The 21609-nt window shown below is 38.4% G+C and overlaps 1 protein-coding gene and 1 pseudogene across 7 annotated transcripts in view; one reads left to right on the plus strand and one right to left on the minus strand.

The window, feature by feature from the left end:
- Window positions 1-21609, plus strand: part of SDCCAG8 (SHH signaling and ciliogenesis regulator SDCCAG8) — a 251048-nt gene that overhangs the window by 9345 nt on the left and 220094 nt on the right. For 4 of the 7 annotated variants that reach the window (XM_058430700.1, XM_058430698.1, XM_058430701.1 and 1 more), the window contains exons 2-4: window positions 7064-7229; window positions 7948-8033; window positions 11770-11883. In XM_058430700.1, the coding sequence (XP_058286683.1) occupies window positions 7064-7229; window positions 7948-8033; window positions 11770-11883 (366 nt within the window). Of the gene's footprint in view, window positions 1-7063; window positions 7230-7947; window positions 8034-11769; window positions 11884-20215; window positions 20294-21609 lie in introns of those variants that run through there. The other 3 variants (XM_032137418.2, XM_058430699.1, XM_058430702.1) reach the window with 2 other exon arrangements.
- LOC116457942 (rRNA-processing protein FCF1 homolog) lies at window positions 2443-5161 on the minus strand (annotated as a pseudogene).

A 21609-nucleotide genomic window follows, 5' to 3' on the forward strand; every position in this document is an offset into this window, starting at 1 on the left:
TCTCATTGGTTTCAAAGAACATCTTTATTTCTGCCTTCATTTCATTACGTACCCAATAGTCATTCAGGAGCAGGTTGTTCAGTTTCCATGTAGTTGAGCGGTTTTTAGTGAATTTCTTACTCCTGAGTTCTAGTTTGATTGCACTGTGGTCTGAGAGACAGTTTGTTATAATTTCTGTTCTTTTACATTTGCTGAGGAGAGCTTTACTTCCAACTATGTGGTCAATTTTGGAATAGGTGTGGTGTGGTGCTGAAAAAAATGTATATTCTGTTGATTTGGGGTGGAGAGTTCTGTAGATGTCTATTAGGTCCACTTGGTGCAGAGCTGAGTTCAATTCCTGGATATCTTTGTTAACTTTCTGTCTTGTTGATCTGTCTAATGTTGACAGTGGGGCGTTAAAATCTCCCATTATTATTGTGTGGGAGTTTAAGTCCCTTTGTAGGTCACTCAGGACTTCCTTTATGAATCTGGGTGCTCCTGTATTGGGTGCATATATATTTAGGATAGTTAGCTCTTCTTGTTGAATTGATCCCTTTACCATTATGTAATGGCCTTCTTTGTCTCTTTTGATCTTTGTTGGTTTAAAGTCTATTTTATCAGAGACTAGGATTGCAACCCCTGCCTTTTTTTTGTTTTTCATTTGCTTGATAGATCTTCCTCCATCCCTTTATTTTTAGTCTATGTTTTCTTTCTTAAGATGTTTACATTCTTTATCAGATTATCTTTTACTCCTGGCGCCAACCACTTTAGCATGTTTTCAGTTATTAGAGTCTTAGGATAGTATTTTCTTTGAGATTTAAACAAAAAAGTATTCTACATAGTACTTGTAATCTCTTTCACAATTGTAATTGCCTTTCACAAAGCTGGCTTTGTCTGATTTTTCGATTCTGCTGTTTATATCTTTGTAGTGCTTCCTGCTGGTCGCCTAGTAAACAGTGACAGCAATCTTCTGAACTAGGCTGAGGCCCAGTCAAGTGTGGACAGACATATGTATTTCTTATCTCACTGTGGTTTCATTTTTCTGCGTGTCTGCCCTAATCGAAGCTTGTGCTGGAAGCTGCAGTGCATCTCGTGTCTTGGCCTAGGGGGGAATGGTTCATTGCATATTTTCTCTGAGACAGCTGGGCGCTTTGCAGGGAGTGGTCCCCACCTCCCTGTCACCAGGGCAATTCTTTTTCACATCTCCCAGGACAGATGGAGAATGAAGAAATTAATAATTCACAGTGTGTATATAAGTGGTGATTCTTCCTAGACTGAGACGTACTTGCATTTTGTTCAAAAACATCTTGATGAAGAGAGACCCAATGGTGAACTAAGAGTTAGAACATAGAAAGTAGGGAAACTCTACTAAGAAAATGAACAGACAGGCCAGGCAGTGTGGCTCACGCCTGTCATCCCAGCACTTTGGGAGGCTGAGGCGGACGGATCACCTGAGGTCGGGGGTTTGAGACCAGCCTGACCAACACGGAGAAACCCTGTCTCTACCAAAAATACAAAATTACCCGGGTGTGATGGTGCATGCCTGTAATCCCAGCTACTTAGGAGGCTGAGGCAGGAGAATCGCTTGAACCTGGGAGGCGGAGGTTGCAGTGAGCCGAGATTGCGCCATTGCACTCCAGCCTGGGCAACAAGGGCGAAAACTCCATCTCAAAAAAAAAAAAAACAAAGAAAATGGACAAGACAGACTGAAATTAGCCAGCAGCCATTAGCTCAGTTACCTTCTAAGTGCTCGTTGTACTGATTGATGTTTGGATAGTGCATTAGCAGAAATATTATTTACTTGCACTTATGTTCATGTGATCTGTAGGACTCAGGGGTCCTATTTGTGTGTGTAGTCATAGTTAAGTTTATAGTCACTTCCTGCTTGGTGCTGGGGAAATCAGGATGCATTCATTGTGAAATACCCTTACTGGTCCTCTCAGGAGAGAAGAGGAAATGAGTGTGTTCTCTCTCTTGGTTAGAAACAGATAAAGCTGTGTCCCATTAGCAGCTGGATAGGAAACGATAACTGGAACCCTCTGTCAAATCTGGTTTCCTTAAATGTAAGGAGCAGATAACTGCATCTGGGGAGTAGTGCTCTTAATGCGGATGATGGGGGCTTCAGCTGCAATGGCTCCAGTTGAAGAGCCATGGGATTTCATCTGTCCTGAATCATCTGAGTGTTGTTCTTCTTCACATTAACTGTGTTTATCTGTTACAGTATGTAATTATGCTGCTTTGTTATGTATTTGAAAAGCACTTAGCATGTTTTGAAACGTAGCGTTAAAATGACTTTAAAATGTCAACTCTGTAGTTTTAGTTTTAGGGCGCAGTTGTTGCAAATTCCTGCTTTTCCTCTCTGACCCTAGTAACTCTGAAGTCAGTAGTTGCAAACAAACAAACCCTAAAGCCTTGTGTATCACTTTTCTTTGGGATAGTTGTTGAATTCAATAGCTCATTATTTCACATAATATTATGTTCATAGTGCAATTCAACATGTAGTCTTTGAATGTTATAAATTCTAAAAGATTAAACAGGAACATTAGAAAAGAAATGAAAAGTGCTCTTAAAATCCTGCCCTAGGCCGGGCATGGTGGCTCACTCCTATAATCCCAGCACTTTGGGAGGCCAAGGTGGGTGGATCACCTGAGGTCAGGAGTTCGAGACCAGCCTGGCCAACACGGTGAAACCCCGTCTCTACTAAAAATACAAAAATTAGCTGGGTGTGGTGGCACGTGCCTGTAATCCCAGCTACTCGGGAGGCTGAGGCAGGAAAAACGCTTGAACCTGGGAGGCGGAGGTTACAGTGAGCCAAGATCACGCCATTGCACTCCAGCCTGGGGACAACAGGGAGACTTTGTCTCAAAAAAAAAAAAAAAAAAAAAATCCTGCCCTTCTTGTAATCTGCTGAAAGAACTCTGCCTACAGAGGCTTTTAACTATGCAAATTCTTTCCATATTTTTTTCCTAATATAGTTTATTAGCTTTTACTCAGACTAGGTATAAATAAATAATTATCCCTTGCCTTAGAGGTGAAGTCATTGAAAGCTCCATGGAATACATTTCTTTTTTAAAAATGCAACAAAAATTTTTTATTGTAAATTGACAATTTATAATTGTATAAATGTATGGGTTACGAAGTGATGTCATAAATTGTGGATGCAATGTGGAATAATTAAATGAAGCTAGTTAACATATCCAATACTTCCAATACATTTCTGTGAGCAGAACATCAATTTTGAAATGTGTAATACTCCGTTATTAAGTATATGCACCACACTGTACAATAGAACTCAAAAAAGGTATAAAACATATTCTTCCTGTCTGAGATTTTGTACCCTTTGACCATTACTGAATTTTTTTTTTTTTTCTTTTTCTTTCTTTTTTATGAGACAGTCTCACTCTGTCACCCAGCCTGGAATGCAGTGGTGTAATCTCGGCTCACTGCAACCTCCACCCGCTGGCTTCAAGCAACTCTGTTGCCTCAGCCTCCCCAGCAGCCAGGACCACAGGTGCACAACACCACACCCGGCCAACCTTTTTTGTATTTTTAGTACAGATGGGGTTTTGTCATGTTGTCCAGGCTGGTCTTGAACTCTTGACCCCAGGTGATCCGCCCACCTTAGCCTCCCAAAGTCCCGGGACCACAGACGTGAGCCACTGTGCCTGGACTAAAATTTTTATGAGACAAAATATCAATTTCAAAACAGCATCAAAAAGTGAGTAGGCCAGGCACGGTGGCTCATGCCTGCAATCCCAGCACTTTGGGAGGCCGAGGTGTATTTTTCTGTACTAAAAATACAAAAGTATTTGTCTCTACTATAAATACAAAAAAAAAAAATTAGCTGGGCACTGTGGCATATGCCTGGAATCCCAGCCACTCAGGAGGCTGAGGAAGGAGAACCATCTGAACCCTGGAGGCAGAGGCCACAGTGAGCTGAGACTGCACTACTTGCACTCCAGCCTGGGCAACAAGAGTGCAACTTCGTCTCAAAAAAAAAAAAAAAAAAAAAGGCTGGACGCATTGGCTCACGCCTGTAACCCCAGCACTTTGGGAGGCCGAGGCAGGCGGATCACAAGGTCAGGAGATTGAGACCATCCTTGCTAACACGGTGAAACCCTGTCTCTACTAAAAGTACAAAAATTAGCTGGGCATGGTGGCGCGTAACTGTAGGCCCAGTTTCTCGGGAGGCTGAGGCAGGAGAATGGTGTGAACCTGGGAGGCGGAGGTTGTAGTGAGTGGAGATCGCGCCACTGCACTCCAGCCTGGGCGACAGAGTGAGACTCCATCTTACAAAAAAAAAAAAAAAAAAAGAAAGAAAAGAAAAGAAATATACATGATAGGAATTCCAGGAATCTTACGGATTCTTGTTTTAAGGTCCCGGTCACCGGGCGTGGTGGCTTACGCCTGTAATCCCAACACTTTTGGAGGCTGAGACGGGCAGATTTCACCTGAGGTTGGGAGTTTGAGACCAGCCTGACCAACATGGAGAAACCCCATCTCTACCAAAAAAAATACAGAATTAGCCGGGCGTGGTGACAGGTGCCTGTAATCCCAGTTACTCGGGAGGCTGAGGCAGGAGAATCGCTTGAACCCAAGAGGTGGAGGTTGCGGTGAGCCGAGACTGCGCCACTGCACTCCAGCCTGGGTGACAGAGCGAGATTCCCTCTCAAGAAAAAAAAAAAAAGTCCCGGTCAACTGTGGGCACAATGTAACACTTATACACACTTAGGCTGAGTTACTCTCTGTACTAAGCAGTCATGTGCATAGGTTGCTGTGTGTGTGCATGGTAATCGTTCAAATCTTGGATCCTTGGCGATCTTTAGAGCCACTGTTATACTTCTGCCCCAGTTTCTCAATTTCAGCCATTACACAATCAGTTATTACAAGGGATACACTTGACATACAGACAGTCCATCACTGACTGCACTAAGTCCAATTTGGCTTTTATGGAAAAGTTGGTAAAGTTGGTATCAACGAGGATGTGGTAAGGTGGGCCCAGCTGTGTATTATATTGGCAAAATAAGCAGGAAGGGTGTTGGGGAGCTTCTCTTTCCTTTAACGTGCTGGGATCCTTCTTTTCCTTCTCTTTAGGTTTTAATCTATCCTTTTCTTTAAGCCTCTGATCCCTGAGACTAAGGGTTCGCTTCATGGTTGCATAGTTCCTTGTTTTCTTTTGCTTCCTAATGGTCACGCCACGCTCCTGTTTCTTCCGTAATCACCAACAGTGCAATACTTTTTACCGGGAATACATTTTTATGTTAGTTAAACTGTCTTATTCCTTTCTAATAGATTCAGTAAAGATAAGTGTTTTATTCGTGGATTTAAGGGTATAAATCTAAAGCTCCATGAACTGAATTGCTTATCATGTAACACTTTGATTTTTCTTTTCCATTACCAAAACTCTTTTCTACTCTATTTTCTAATACTAAGTTATTGTAAAACTATCACAGTTTCATATATTCCCAAAACCAGGAATGCGTCTTATCTGAACTTCCTTAAACTCATGATGAGTCAGAGGAGGCCAGTTTTCATTAGTAATCAGCGCCAAATTCATTTCAAAGAAAGATCTGTGTGGACATAGGATTGGTATGGAGAAAAATATGGTGATAAATTAACTGTGTCTCTTGTGTAGTTGAGTAATAGAATTTCATTGTCGAACCCTAACCTGAAATACATGTTTTCTTTTATCAAAGTAGAAAATGAGTTGCTGTAAGAAACTGTGTTAGATATTGTATAACATAGAGATTTTTTTTTTCTATTAAGTACTAACATTGCTTTTGTTTCTGTTCCAAACTTTGAAATCAGTGCACTTGGAGAAAATGGAAACTGTTTTTCAAGGTCCTACAGAATATATGTTTATAAATATATTTTCATACATGATTGGTAGTGAGTCAGGTCTCTTTCATGCCATTGCAGTTAGAGGGCCTCTGGTGCTGGAGTCCTCTGGAAGACTGGGCTGTCAGAGTGGGGCAGCGGGGTACAGTGCGGGGAGGGCTTTTCTCTTTCTTCGTGAGGTCTCAGGGCCTCTCTCTTCCTCTCCACGTATGCTCTTCACAGGTCTCTCCAGCAGGGTGGCCAGATATCTTACATAGCGGCTTAGGGCTCCCAAAAGCAAACATTCCAAGAGGAAGCAGAAGCTGCCAGTCCTTTTAAAGATGAGGCTTGGGTCTGACATGGTATAACTTTTATTGCATTCTATTGGTTAATGCAGATTACAGGCCCAGTCAGTTTCAGATTAGAAGAGAACAAGGGAATGAGGCTGGGTTCCTTGGAGGCTTTTTTTTTTTTTTTTTTTTTTTTTTTTTTTGAAACTGTCTCACTCTATTGCCAGGCTGGAGTGCAGTGGTGTCATCTCGGCTCACTGCAACCCCTCGGAAGCTATTTTTAGAGATGAACTATCGCAGTAATATATCTTAAAAATACTTCATTTTAGACAGTTTTTGTGTGTTCTAGGGGTGGTCAGTTGCACTAACCAAGAATCTATGAGGTGTGGTTAGCCAGCAGTATATAAGGAGAGTTGTACTACCGGGGCTGCCACTATAAGCACTTCAGCTATGCAAATTTTGATCAAAACTAGGCCAGACATGCGGATGTCTCTTGGTGGGGGAGGGATTTCCTGTCCCCAGGAACAATGAGGCTTCCCCAGGTTGTGGAACTGGGTGTCACGCAGTCCCTCTTGCTGGCTCTTCCCACCTCCGCACTGCTCCTCTCGTCCCCCTCTGTCTCCAGGTTGGTAAAGGAGTCAGGCATGATGGGAAGGAGAGCACTTCCCTTAGCAAGTTACTGTTTAATGGGAGCTGGTGGGAAGAGTTCTGTCATTTAATCCTCCTTGCTGGTGGTGCTATTTGTAGTGAAATCAACTGCTACAGTGGTAGGGACCTTAGAGATCATCAAGTCCTACCTCTAAACCATGAAGTTAATCTTCTCTCACCATCTTTGTCACATCCCTCAGCAAGCTAGAAATAGAACTCTGCGTTTTTTCCATAAAGTATGATAAATAATGATTTCACTTTTAAAAACTGCCTTCTTGAGCAGGTGTCCGTTTGGTCAACCAGATTTCATTGGTCCTAACTTTCATCAGGTTGTTCTTGCAGAACGTGCCGGTAGAAGCATTCACCAACTGAAATGTGCCCTGAAAGAAGGTGATGTCACTATTGGAGAAGATGCACCAAATCTTTCTTTTAGCACCAGTGTGGGAAACGAGGATGCCAGGACAGCCTGGCCCGAATTACAACAGAGCCATGCTGGTGAGTATGAATGTCAGTCCTAGTCTGAATGATGCATAGTGAATTTTTTAAACTCCGTAGAATAATAACTCCATTCATTCTTCATTCTGATGCTATGATGTTATTCCTGAAACACGAATCAGATAATTTAATTCCCTCGCTTAATCTTTTTTTCCTTTGACTTCCCAATGCTTATAGGCTAAAGTCCAAAATTCTTAGTTATAAAATAACAGTGTTTTCCTAAGATAGCTCCAACCTGCCTCTTCGGCTCATCTTTGTATACTTCTCATGCTAATCATCCATCTCACAACTCATATTCTAGTTATAATAACCTCCTCTCGATGCTTTTATGCTTTGACATGTGCAGTGACTTCTAATTGGAATTTTTCTTATCCTTTTCTGCTCGGTGAACTCCTTCCTGTTCATCCTTGCAGTGTTATCTTCTCTGTGAAAACAAGCACAATTAGGTTCTTCCTCTTCTTATAGCACTGTGCATAGCTTTAGGTCTACATACAAACTTATTTTATATCTATTAGTGTCTCTCTCTTCCTTGCTAGATTCTTAGCTCTTAAGGGGTAGAAATTCTTTTTTTTTTTATGTTGGTCTTGTATCCCCAGTTGATAGCAGAATTCTTGATGCATAATATATCAGCAATTTTTATTAGTTGGAAGGATGGATGGGTGGTAAGGAACCATGGATCTCAAATAAGGTTAATAAACCCTCTGCTTTTGCTCTGTAGTTAATCAGCTCAAAGATTTGTTGCGCCAACAAGCAGATAAGGAAAGTGAAGTATCTCCGTCAAGAAGAAGAAAAATGTCCCCCTTGGTAAGTATCAACTTTTCCAAGTTGACAAAGCATTCCTACGTTTTACTGTATTGTGTTATGTTTTTTTTTTTTTTTTTGAGACGGAGTCTCGCTCTGTCGCCCAGGCTGGAGTGCAGTGGCGCGATCTCGGCTCACTGCAAGCTCCGCCTCCCGGGTTCACGCCATTCTGCTGCCTCAGCCTCTCCGAGTAGCTGGGACTACAGGTGCCCGCCACCACGCCCGGCTAATTTTTTGTACTTTTTAGTAGAGACGGGGTTTCACCGTGGTCTCGATCTCCTGACCTCGTGATCTGCCCGCCTCGGCCTCCCAAAGTGCTGGGATTACAAGCGTGAGCCACTGTGCCCGGCCTGTGTTATTTTATAGTACATGTTGCAGAAAAAATTTAAGCATGGCATGCTAATAGTGAAAAACATTAAAAGTGATTCTCTTCCCTCTGATGATTTTGGCTGAAAAAATAGATTTCCATGGCAGAGGGAACCTTGATTTTTTAAATTTATTATTCACTTGGAAAATGGGAGCAACAGAATAGTTTGGAGAATTCATTTTTGCAACTGTTAGCAAAATATGTAATATAAATATATAATATATAATAATATAATAAATTATATAAATCAGGAGAATATATGTAAAAGATAAAGTCATTATTTTAGTAATTTCTTTTTTAGAGGGTTATATCTATTGTTGATCATTTTTAGAAGTTAATTATAATTGTAGCCCTCCTTTGTAATATTTTTTAAATTTTGAGTGTCAAAATAATACATTTTATTTTTAATTAATTTTTTTGAGACAGAGTCTCATTCTGTTGCTCAGGCTGGAGTGCAGTGGCATGATCTCGACTCACTACAACCTCTGCCTCCCTGGTTCAAGCGATTCTCCTGCCTCAGCCTCCCTAGTAGTTGGGATTACAGATGTGCACTACCACACCAGGCTAATTTTTTGTATTTTTAGTAGAGATGGGGTTTCACCATATTGGCTAGGCTGGTCTCGAACTCTGAACCTCAGGAAATCCATCAGCCTTGGCCTCCCAAAGCGCCAGGATTATAGGTGTGAACCACAGCGCCCGGCCTCAAAATAATACGTTTTAATATGTAATGTTCTTCTATATGTTAAAATATATGGTTATAAAATAGTATGATATATAAGAAGTGGTGCTGTATTTCTTCTGAAGTTGTTTGTTATTGCTTTGACAGAGTGTATTATTTCTGATTAAAGCATTTTATATGCTAAAGGCTGAGATAGATGTGAGTGAAAGAACTCTGGACCAGATTTAAGTGGACAAAATAATAGTCAAGGGCTTAGTTCTATCTAGGGTCTGTCACATACTCTCTAAGATATTGTGCCTGTCTCACAGAGTTTTTGGAATAATGAGATAAGATTACATACTTAAAATTCCTTAGAAACCTATGAAGTGTTACACTAACATAACATGTCATAGCAGCAAGTAACCACCTCACATTTTCAATGTGTTTTATGGTTCAATACAATGCCTATATGCTGAAAAGCATGGAGACATGTCACTTTCTTTTCCTCACCACTGAAATATCAGAATATCACTCCCATACGAACACTTCATTCCAGGCTGATACACACTTTTAAGCTTAATTCCCACTTTAGAGAAATGTACTTCATATGCATATTCTAAATTTATAGATATAGATTTTATAATTTTAGTAAAACATCTCATTATTTAATGAATGTATTACTATTGACATCTGGTTTCTAGCATGCTCTTAAGCACAGGCTGGTGGAATGCTTTTAAGTCTACTAGATGAAGTTGCTTTATCTGTCGAATGCTCAGACATGCTTATTTGCTTTTTAAAGTCTGAGCAGTGATATTATGGGGCTTATTGAATCCAGACAGGCAGGAAGACCTTCACTAAGAGAATCAGTTTAGTACATACAGAGTGCACTTTAAAATATACAAGTCTATTTATATGGAGCTGTGTAAAAGAATGGAACTTAGATTCTATATGTATACAAGCTACATGTAATAATTATAAACCATAATAGTAATAATTAGCTTTTTAAGATTATACCCTTAGAATGCACTTTAATAGCCAGTATAACATTAGAAATACATGCATATATTGAGAGTAAAACTGAGGCACTGTTGAGATGGAAAAAAAGTTATTACTTACTGTCTTAAAATGTAGATATCCAAACTAAAGCCCTTCAAAATAGACACAAATGATTTCATGTGAACATTTTTCATACAGTATTAGCTGGAGCTTTTTATTTTTCACATTGACTTCCTCCTGTATACTCATAGTAGTAATTTATATTTGCCTACCTTCTGTACCTATTTCTATTAATGGAGGATGATTATAATTGTTTGATTTCTACTCATGACAGATAATTCATTTAATTAGAGTTACTTTGGTTTTTAAATTTCTTAAATATACCAAAAAGCAAAGCTCTGTTTTATTTTATTCTGCCATGATAGCTGGTACTTGATTATCATTTAAAATGTCTGCTGTGCTGAGAAAGAGAATGGCTGAGAAACAGACACTGTGCCTCATTTCAAGCTTTCCTCTGGCTTTGTTTAACTGGTTGACCCTTGTTTTCCCTTTTCCTGATTTCCTCATCCTTTAAAAAAAAAATCATGTGATGGGTATATGATTTTACAAACTATTTTAAGATAAGGTAAGCTATACATTAACAGTCAGTTCCAGGAATGCTACAGAGCTAAAATAGCATTAGCGTTTTTTTGAAATCTCTTCGTTGGACCCCTCAATGCAGTGTATCTCTACTTTAGGGCTCTACTCTTGGAGGTTCTGTGCTCCAGAACAGCATCCACTTGAATTGCCTTCAATACTAGAGTCAAAAATCAAAAACTACATTTCGCTAATGTATCCTTTTTGAGATGGAATTTTATCGCATTGACACAGGCTTGGCATCAAATGCTTCCTAAAGAATCTCTCCTTCACGGAGCTGCTGCAGTTTTAGCTAGCAAATCCTCTTCCATGGCAGTTTCTTGGAGAGAGTTGTCCCTTGTATCTCAGCATTACTGAATGGAATGTTGTTTTTCCAATTTGTTAAAATAGTTTATTCCAAGCCAGTTACACTACTGCTACCCTAGCATTTTTCCATTCACTATATGTGCTTTTTATAACCACTTTCACCATCCATCTTTAAAAAAAATGATATTCACATCCATGAATCTTGTGTATTTGTGGAATTTATAGGATAGAAGCAAGTATTTGTATTAGTCCATTCTCGTGTTGCTAAAAATAAATACCTGAGGCTGGGTAATTTATTTTAAAAAGAGGTTTAATCAGCTCATGGTTCTGCAGGCTGTATAGGAAGTGTGGTACTGGCATCTCATTCTGGTGAGGGCCTCAGGAAACTTTCAGTCATGGTGGAAGTTGAAAGGGGAGCAGGCATTTCATGTGGTGAGAGGTGTCACATTCTTTTAAACAACCAGATCTCACCAAAACCCAGAGCAAGAACTCATTATCATGAGGATAGCACCAGGATTCATTCATCATGACCTAAACACCTCCCACCAGGCCCCACCTCCAATGCTGGGGGCTACATTTCAACATGAGGTTTGTGGGGGGACAAGCATACAAACTATATCAAGACTATAAGCTACATTGTTATCGATTCTATGTTTATATCACATCAGTGCAAAATTGAGTATGGAGAAGGTAACAACTGATTCTTTGCTAAATCCAAACATGCCTAATTTGGCTTTTCAAAATTTATTTATTTATTTATTTATTTTTTGTCATAGAGGTCATTAGAACATGAGGAAACCAATATGCCTACTATGCACGACCTTGTTCCTATTATTAATGACCAGTCTCAATATATTCATCATTTAGAGGCAGAAGTTAAGTTCTGCAAGGTAAGTTTCTCATTAAGAATTTAAAACTAAATAAATTAAAGCTTATATTAACTATACATTGTATTAAAATTTGCTACTATAAATCTTCATGTTTGTAGCAATACATTGACAATTGCTATTCTTACGTGATTGAGAGACTGATGTGTCACAAGAGCTTGTCAGACTTGGGGATGATGCTCTTGACCACACCGTTTCTGATTGCGTGATTTCCCAGTAGTTCATTACTATGTCTAATGATTTCATAATATGCTCTCATATTTCAGAAGTTTTCCTTCTCACCCCACTTGCTGTAGCCCAGCAAATGGCAAATGCTTTGGAATACAAATACCAATCATTCTCCCACACTTGTCAACCTGTTGGAGCAGTGGTACAACATTCAGGGATTCTAAACTGGTAGACAATTCTTCTCCACTGTCAGTATTAAGGCTCTTACTTTGACTTTGAATGAGAATGGTTCATAGGGTACTGACAGTAATGATCAAGAAACCAAACACATCATACATAGCTTGTGACGCCAGAAGGTTATATGCTCAACTGCGTGCAGTTTGCTAATGTCATTAATGCTAATAGAGCCTTTTCATCTTCCCAAAGTATGTCGTGTTTTACTTCTTTTTTTTCTGTTTCTTTCTCTCTTTCTTTCTTTCTAGTATCAGTGTATTAGATTGTACGATATTTTTATGGGAATTACTGATATCTCTTGTATCATGTTTTTATATATAGTATATGATATTGTATATTATATTGTTGACATTTTAAGGTGCAAGGCCAGTATGTAACTTAAGGAGGCTTTAGATGTTTCACTGTCCTGATTTTACCAGGGAGTTTCTGATCTTAACATGTAATTTCCTGTTTGTTCTTGGAGGACACAGTCATTAATATACAGGTGGTCTTGGATTACCAGTAAAGCTGAAATAATATCCTAGGAACTACTTCATTAACAAGACTCTTAATCCCTAAGATGTTGTGGATAAAACTTGAAAGATATAAAGCAGAATAAATTTACCATCTAGTTGAGAAGACAGAACTATTCCCTATTAACACCATAAGGAGCACATTAGAGAAAATAGTATAGGCCTTTACTTCTTGGTATAAGCTATAATTATAATAAGAGAAGAAGGTTAGGAAAAGCTACTGTCTTTGGGAATGTTTTTATGGGAGAGAGAGATCTTGAACCAATCTTTTTTTTTTTTTGATGGAGTCTCGCATTGTTGCCAGGCTAGAGTGCGGTGTCACAGTCTCAGCTCACTGCAACCTCCAACTCCCTGGTTCAAGCTGTTCTCCTGCCTCAGCCTCCTGAGTAGCTAGGATTACAGGCCTGCGCCACCACGCCCAGCTAATTTTTGTATTTTTTGTAGAGACGGGTTTTCACCATGTTGGCCAGCATGCTCGATCTCTTTTTTTTTTTTTTTTTAATTTTAATTTTAATTTTTTTTTTTTGAGAAGGAGTCTCGCTCTTTCACCCAGGCCAGAGTGCAGTGGCGCTATCTTGGCTCACTGCAAGCTCCGCCTCCCAGGTTCACGCCATTCTCCTGCCTCAGCCTCCCGAGTAGCTGGGACTACAGGTGCCTGCAACCACGCCCGGCTAATTTTTTGTATTTTTAGTAGAGACGGGGTTTCACTGTGTTAGCCAGGATGGTCTCGATCTCCTGACCTCGTGATCCGCCCGCCTCGGACTCCCAAAGTGCTGGGATTACAGGTGTGAGCCACTGCGCCTGGCCTGGTCTCGATCTCTTGACCTCATGATCCGTCCGCCTTGGTCTCCCAAAGTGCTGGGATTATAGGTATGAGCCACGACGCCCGGCCTAAGCCAGTCTTAAAGGAATAGGATCATTTAGATCAGCAGAAGGAAGATGAGTTTCATAAAGAGAATGGCAACAGTGAAACACAGTATTCAGGATGAATATGGTTTGTGGGGGCCATAAGCCATCTACTTTATCTTCCTACAATGGAGAATGTCTCATAGAAATAATGAAAGTAATCCTGAACTGGTAAAATGGAAGATTACGGAAGCCTTGACTATCAGACAGAGTGTAAATTTCATACATTTTAGTAAGAGAAGAATAGAATTAAAATAATGTTTAAGTGGCTTAGAAAGATTTTGTTTATTTAGTTAATAGACTTTATTTTTTAGATCAGTTTTAGGTTTATAGAAAGGTTGAATGGCAAACACATAGAGTCCTGTATCCTCCTTTCAGTGACATCCCTCACCTAATAGTTTCCCCTGTTATTAACATCTTGCATCAGTGTGGCACATTTGTTACAACTGATGAACCACCATTGTTAAATTATTATTATCTAAATCTACCAGTTTGCATTAGCTTTGTGTTATACATTCTACAAATTTGACAAGTGTATAATGACATATATCCACCATTACAGTATCATATAGAATAGTTTCACTGTCTGAAACATCCCCTTGCGCTTCACCTATTCATCCCTCTTCCCCTCCGCCCCTTCCCTCCCATCCCCTGGCAATCATTGATCTTTTTACTCTCTCCGTAGTTTTGACTCGCAGAATGTCATATACTTGGAATTATTCTGTATGTAGCCTTTTCTGACTGGCCTATTATACTTAGTAATATGAATTCAAGGTTCCTCCTTGTCTTTTCATAACTTGATAGCTTGATTAAGTAATATTCAATTATATGAATATTCCATAGCTTTTTTTATCTGTGCACCTATGGGAGGGCATCTTTGTTACTTCCAAGTTTTGGCAATTGCAAATAAAGCTACTGTAAGCATTTGTGTGTCAGTTTTTGTGTGGACATCCGTTTTTACCTCTTAAAAGTAAATACCAAGAAGCTCAATTTCGGCATCATATGGTAAGACTAATTTTAACTTTGTAAGCAATTGCCTAACTTTTCTAAAGTGGTTGTACCGTTATGCATTATGCAGAAAATGAGAGTGCCTAATACTCTATATCCTCGTTAGCATTTGGTGTTGTCAGTGTTTTAGATTTTAGCTGTTCTAATAGATGCGTAGTGGAACCTCATTGCTGTTTTAATTTCAATTCCCTGATCACAAATGATGCTGAGCATCTTTTCATATGCCTATATTCCACCTGTGTAACATCTTTGAGTGAGGTGTCTGTTCAGGTCGTTCACCCATTTTTAAAATCGGGTTATTTGTTTTCTTATTGTTGAGTTTCAACAATTCTTTCTGTATTTTGGATGCCAATCCTTTATCAGATATGTCTTTTTCAAGTATTTTCTCCCAGTCTTTGACTTGGCATTTACTTCTCTTAATAATATCTTTCAGTGAGCAGAAATTTTTAATTTTAATGAAGTTTAACTTACCAATTTTTTTCTTTCATAGATTGTACTTTTAACTTTGTGTTTAAAAATTTATTACCAAATCCAAGTTCACTGTATTTTCTCCTTTCTTCTTCTAGTATTTTATAATCATTTATTTTACATTTAAATTATGTTTGAAGGATAGTTGTCCATATTTTTGGGTCTATTTCTGGGCTATCGTGTTCCATTGATTTACTTGTCAATTCTTTGGCCAATATCACTCTATCTTGATTACTGTAGCTTTACATTAAGTCTTGAAGTTGGGTAGTATCAGTACTCTAATTTTGTTCTTCTTCAATATTGTGATGAGTATTCTGGGACTTTTGCATCTCCCTGTAAACTTTAGAATCAGTTTGTTGATATCCACAAAATAGGATTTGGATTGGAATTGTGTTGGATCTATTGATCAAGCTGGGAATAACTGGCATTTTGATACTATTGAGTATTCCTATCCATGAACATGGAATATCTCTATTTACTTAGATCTTCTTTGATTTCTTTAATTAGTGTTATAGTTTTCCTCAAATAGATCTTCTACAAATTTTGTGAGATTTATACCTATTTTGTTTTATTTTATTTTTGAGGCGGAGTCTCGCTCTGTCACCCAGGCTGGAGTGCAATGTTGCAGTCTTAGCTCACTACAACCTCGACCTCCCGGGTTCAAACAATTCTTCTGCCTCAGCCTCCCAAGTAGCTGGGACTACAGGCGTATGCCACTACACCTGGCTAATTTTTGTATTTTTAATAGAGATGGGGTTTCACTATGTTGGCCAGGCTGGTCTCAAACTCCTGAACTCGTGATCCACCCGCCTTGGCCTCCCAAAGTGCTGGGATTACAGGCATGAGCCACTGTGCCCAGCCACCTATTTTGTTTTTTAGTGTAAATGGTATTATGTATTTAATTTCAAATTCCAATTATTTATTGCTAATATAGAAGAAAACAATTGACTTTGTATATTGACCTTGTATTCTGCAACCTTGGTATAAGTCACTTATTAGTTCCAGCATTTTTTGTTGATTCTTTGGGATTTTCCTCATTGACAAGCATATTATCTGCAAACAAAGACAGTGTTATTTTCTCCTTTCCAATATATTTAGATTTTGTGTTTTTAAAATTTTTCATTTATTTTAATTAATTTTTTTGAGGAAGGGTCTTGCTGGAGTGCACAGGTTGGAGTGCAGTGGCATGATCACGGCTCACTGTAGCCTTGACATCCTGGGCTCAAGTGATCCTCTTACCGCAGCCTTCCTAGTAGCTGGGACCACAGGTGCACACCACCATGCTTGGCTATTTTATTATTATTATTATTATTTGTAGAATTGAGGTCTCATCATGTTGCCCAGGCTGGTCTTGAACTCCTGGGCTCAAACAGTCCTCCTGCCTGGGCTTCCCAAGGTGTTGAGATTACAGGCTTTAGCAAATGTGCCCAGCCAGATTTTATTTTTTTAATTGTCTTATTGCATTAGCTAAGACTTTTGGAATGATGTTGAATGGTTGTGAGAGGGGCCATCTTTGCCTTGTTCCTGATCTTAGTGGGAAACTACTTTCCTACCATAAAGTATATTAGCTGTAGGTTATTTGTAGATGTTCTTTATCAAGTTGAGAATGTTTCCACTATTCCTAGTTACTGAGAGTACGATGCCTCTCAACTTAAAATGGGATTGCGTCCTGATAAACTCGTTGTAAGTTGAAAATGCATTTAATATACTATAGAATATTGGTTGTTTACCTCTGTGATTGCATGGCTAACTGGGAGCTACAGCTCACTGCCACTGCTGCTGCCCAGCATCATGAGAGAATATTATACTATATATTGCTAGCTTGGGAAAATAACAAAATTTGAAACTTGAATTATGATTTCTACTGAATGCATGTTGCTTTTGCAGCATAATAAAGTCAAAAAAATCATAAGTCAAACCATCACAAGTCAGGGACCATCTGTGTTTATCATAGATGGCTGCCGCATTTTGTCAAATGCTTTTTCTGCATCTACTGTTAAAATTACGATTTTTCTTCTCAACATTGTTGATGTGATGGATTATATTAACTGATTCTCAAATGTCGAACCAATGTTGTGTAATTAGAATAAATCTTACTTTATACTAGTGTATAATTCTTTTTACATTGTTGGGTTTGATTTGCCAGTATTTTGTTGAGGATTTTTTCATCTATGTTCATTAGACATCTGTAATTTTCCACTCTTGTTATGTTTTCACTTGGTTCGGGTATTAGGTTAATGCTGGCCTCATAAAATGAGTTAGGAAATACTTCCTCTTGAATTTTATGAAATATATTATAGATAATTGGTATAATTTCTTTCTTAAATATTTAGTACAATTCACTAGTGAACTTATCTGGGCCTGGTGCTTTCTGTTTTGAAAGGTTGCTAATTATTGATTTAATTTTCTTGATAAATATAGGTTTATTCAGATTATCTATTCCTCCCTCTGTGAGTTTTCACGGATTGTGTCTCACAAAGAATTGGTGCATTTCATCTAGGTGACTAAATTCATGATCATGGAGTTGTTCGTAGTATTTCTTTGTTATCCTGTTTTTTAAACATTTCTTTATTATCCTTTTAATGTTCACAGGATCAGCAGTGATAGCCCGTTTTCACTTCTGATGTTAGTATATGATAGAATCTAATTGGTACTTTCTCTCTTTTTTTCTTAACCTGTATAGAGTCTTATCAATTTTATTCATCTTTTCAAAGACCCAACTTTTGGTTTTGTTGTTTTTCTCTATTAATTTTCTATTTTTAATTTCATTGATTTTCACTCTAATTTTTATTATATGTTCTTTTCTGCTTACTCTGGAATTAATTTGCTGTTGGTTTTCCAACTTCTAAAGTAGAAGCTTAGATTATTTATTTGAGATCTTTCTTCTTTTCTAATTTTTTTACACTCCTTTTGTTGCATCCTTTTAATAAGTATATAGCTTTTTATCAGTTGTATTTTAATTTTTACTTAGTTGAAAATATTTCTAAATGGATCTTGATACTTCTTTGATTCTTGTGTGTCATTTAGTAGAGTGTTGTGTCATCATCAAGTATTTGGGGAGTTTCCCAGCTATCGTTCTGTTATTGATTTCTGGTTTAATTCCATTGTTGTCTGACAGCGTACTTTCCTATTCTTTTAAATTTGTTAAGGTTTGTACATTGTAGTCTGTCTTGGTGAATGTTCTGTGTGAGCCTGAAGAAAACGTGTGTACTGCTGTTCTTGGATGAAGTAGTCTATAAATGTCAGTTAGATCCAGTTGATTGATGCTGTTATTCATTTCAGTTGTGTCCTTTGTGATTTTTATAATTTCTGACAGGGGATTGTTGAAATTTCCAGCTGTAGTAGTGGATTCATGTGTTTTCCTTTGCCTCATACATTTTGATACCCTTTTATTAGGCACATATACATTAAGACTTGTAACGTCTTCTTGGTGAATGGACCTCGTTATCATGTAATGTACCTCTTTATCTCTGATCATTTTCATTGGTCTGAAGTCTGCTTTGTCTAAAATTCATATTGCTACTTCAACTTTCTGTTGATTAGTGTTAACATGATACGTCTTTCTTCATTCATTTATTTTTAATCTATCTGTGTCTTTGTATTTATAATTGGCTTCTTTTTTTTGATTTCTTTTTTTTTTTTTTTTTGGTTAGAGATGGAGTCTCACTATATTGCTCAGGCTGGTCTTGAACTCCTGGGCTCAAGGGATCCTCCCATCTCAGCCTCCCAAGTAACTGGGATTACAGATGTGAGCCACCTTGCTTGGCTATTATAGGCTTCTTGTAGACAACATATAGTTTATTGTTCTTTTTTTAAGCATTCTGACAGTCTCTATCTTTTAGTTGGTATATTCAGACCGTTATATTTAAATAGATTATTGTTATGATTGGATCAATGTATAACACATTTGTTACTATTATCTTCATTGTCTTTATTTTTTGTTTCTTAAAAAAAAAATTCACTCTTTTTCTGCCTTCTCTGGCTTTTTTTTTTTTTTTTTTTTTTTTAGAGATAGAGTCTTGCCCTGTTACCTAGGCAGTGATGTAATCAAAGCTCACTACAGCCTAGAACTCCTGGGCTCAAGCAGTCCTCCTACCTCCTCCCTGCTGAGTAGCTAGGACTACAGACATGCACCACTATGCCTGGCTAATTTTATGTTTTTTTGCAGACATGGGGTCTCACTATGTTGCCCAGGCTGGTGTCGAACTCCTGGCCCCAAGTGATCCTCCCACCTCAGCCTTCCAAAGTACTCGGCTTATGAGGTGTGAGCCACTGCACCTGTCCCTTCTGTGGCTTTGATTGAGCATTTTATATGATTGCATTTTATTTTTTATTTTTGGAGACAGAGTCTCTCTCAGTCGCCCAGGCTGTAGTGCAGTGACGCCATCTTGGCCCACTGCAACCTCTGCCTCCTGGGTTCAATCAATTCTCGTGCCTCAGCCTTCCTAGTAGCTAGGACTACAGGTGAGCCACCACAACCAGCTAATTTTTGTATGATTGCATTTTTCTCCTGTCTTAACATATCAATTGATCAATTGTACTTCTTCTTTTTCTTTCTTTCTTTACTGATAGCCAGTTGATTGATGCTGTTGTTATTTGCAGTAAATATTTATAACTAATAAGTTTACTTTCAAGTAAACCTATGCCACTTCTTGAACAGTATAAATTCCTTATAACAGAATTCCCAAGCCCTCTCATCCTTTATAACATTTGTCATTAATTTCAGTTATTCATAAACTAAAATTACTATAAACACTATTGCAATTATGATGTTGAACACAAAGTGTCATCTGGCAAATTAATAAGAAAATATTTTATCTTATATCCACTTATTCCTTCTTTGATACTCTTTTTTTCTTTATGTAGATGGCAGTTTCTTACTTTATCACCTTTTCTCCTTTCTGAAGAACTTTTTTAACATTTCTTGCAAGGCATATATGCTAGCAATAAATTCCATCAATTCTTGTTTGTCTAAGAAAATATTTTTCTTTCTCTTTTGAAGGTTAATCTTGCTGAATCCAGAATTCTAGGTTCGTGGGTTTCTTCTTTTAACACTTTAAATATTAGATTCATTTTATTCTCTTCCTGTTTGCATGGCTTCTGCAAAGTACTCCCAGGTAATTCTTATCCTTGCTTCTTTATAGGTAAGGTTTTTGTTTTTTTGTTTGTTGGATTTTTGTTTTTTAATTATTATTATTTATTTGAGACTGAGTCTCGCTCTATCGCACAGGCTGGAGTGCAGTGGCGAGGTCTTGGCTCACTGCAACCTCTGCCTCCTGGGTTCAAGCAATTCTCATGCCTCAGCCTCCCGAGTAGCTGGGATTACAGGTGCCTGCCACCACACCCGGCTAATTTTTGTGTTTTTAGTAGAGACAGGGTTTCACCGTGTTAGCCAGGCTGGTTTCGAACTCCTGACCCTCACATGATCCGCCTGCCTCGGCCTCCCAAAGTGCTGGGATTATAGGCATGAGCCACCATGCCCAGCCTGATTTTTGGGTTTTGTTTGTTTGTTTACTTTGGCTTATTTTAAGATTTTTCTCTTTGTCTTTGATTTTATGCAGTATGAATATGATATTCCTCAGTGTATTTTTTGGGAGTATTTATCCTGCTTGGTGTTCGGCGAGCTTCCTAGATCTGTGGTTTGGTGCCTGTCATTAATTCAGGAAATTTTTCAGTCATTATTGACTGTAGTGTTTCTTCTTTTCCTTTCTTTCCTTTTTTGTGTTCCTGTTTATTTATATATATATACATATATATATTTATGACACTATTTGTAATTGTACTGCAGTTCTTGTATAATTTTTCTGTCTTCAGTTTTTTTCCTTATTGCACTTCTTTTTTGGAAATTCTTACTGGCACTTCCTAAAGTTTACTAATGCATTCCTCACCTATATCCAATCTACCGATGAGCCTTTCAAAGGCATTCTTCACGTCTGTTAATAGTTTTTTATTTTGAGCATTTTCTTTTCATTTTTTTCATAGAGTTTCCATCTCTCTGCTTCTATGACCCCACTGTTCTTGCATATAGTCTATTTTTTCTATTAGAGACCTTAGCATAGTAATCAAAATTATTTTATTTATTTATTTATTTTGAGACGGAGTCTCACTCTGTCGCCCAGGCTCAAGTGCAGCGGCATGATCTTGGCTCACTGCAACCTCTGCCTCCTGGGTTCAAGCAATTCTCCTGCCTCAGCCTCCCGAGTAGCTGGGATAACAGGCATGCACCACTACCCCCGGCTAATTTTTTTTGCATTTTTAGTAGAGATGGGGTTTCACTATGTTTGTCAGGCTGGTCTCGAACTCTTGACCTCAGGTGATCCTCCCACCTTGGCCTCCCAAAGTGCTGGGATTACAGGTGTGAGCCACCGTGCCTGGCCTTAATCATAATTATTTTAAATTCCTGGTCTGATAATTTTAACATCTCTGCCTTATC

The sequence above is a fragment of the Hylobates moloch genome, unplaced genomic scaffold, assembly GCF_009828535.3.
Source record: "Hylobates moloch isolate HMO894 unplaced genomic scaffold, HMol_V3 SCAFFOLD_18, whole genome shotgun sequence".
NCBI lineage: Eukaryota > Metazoa > Chordata > Mammalia > Primates > Hylobatidae > Hylobates > Hylobates moloch.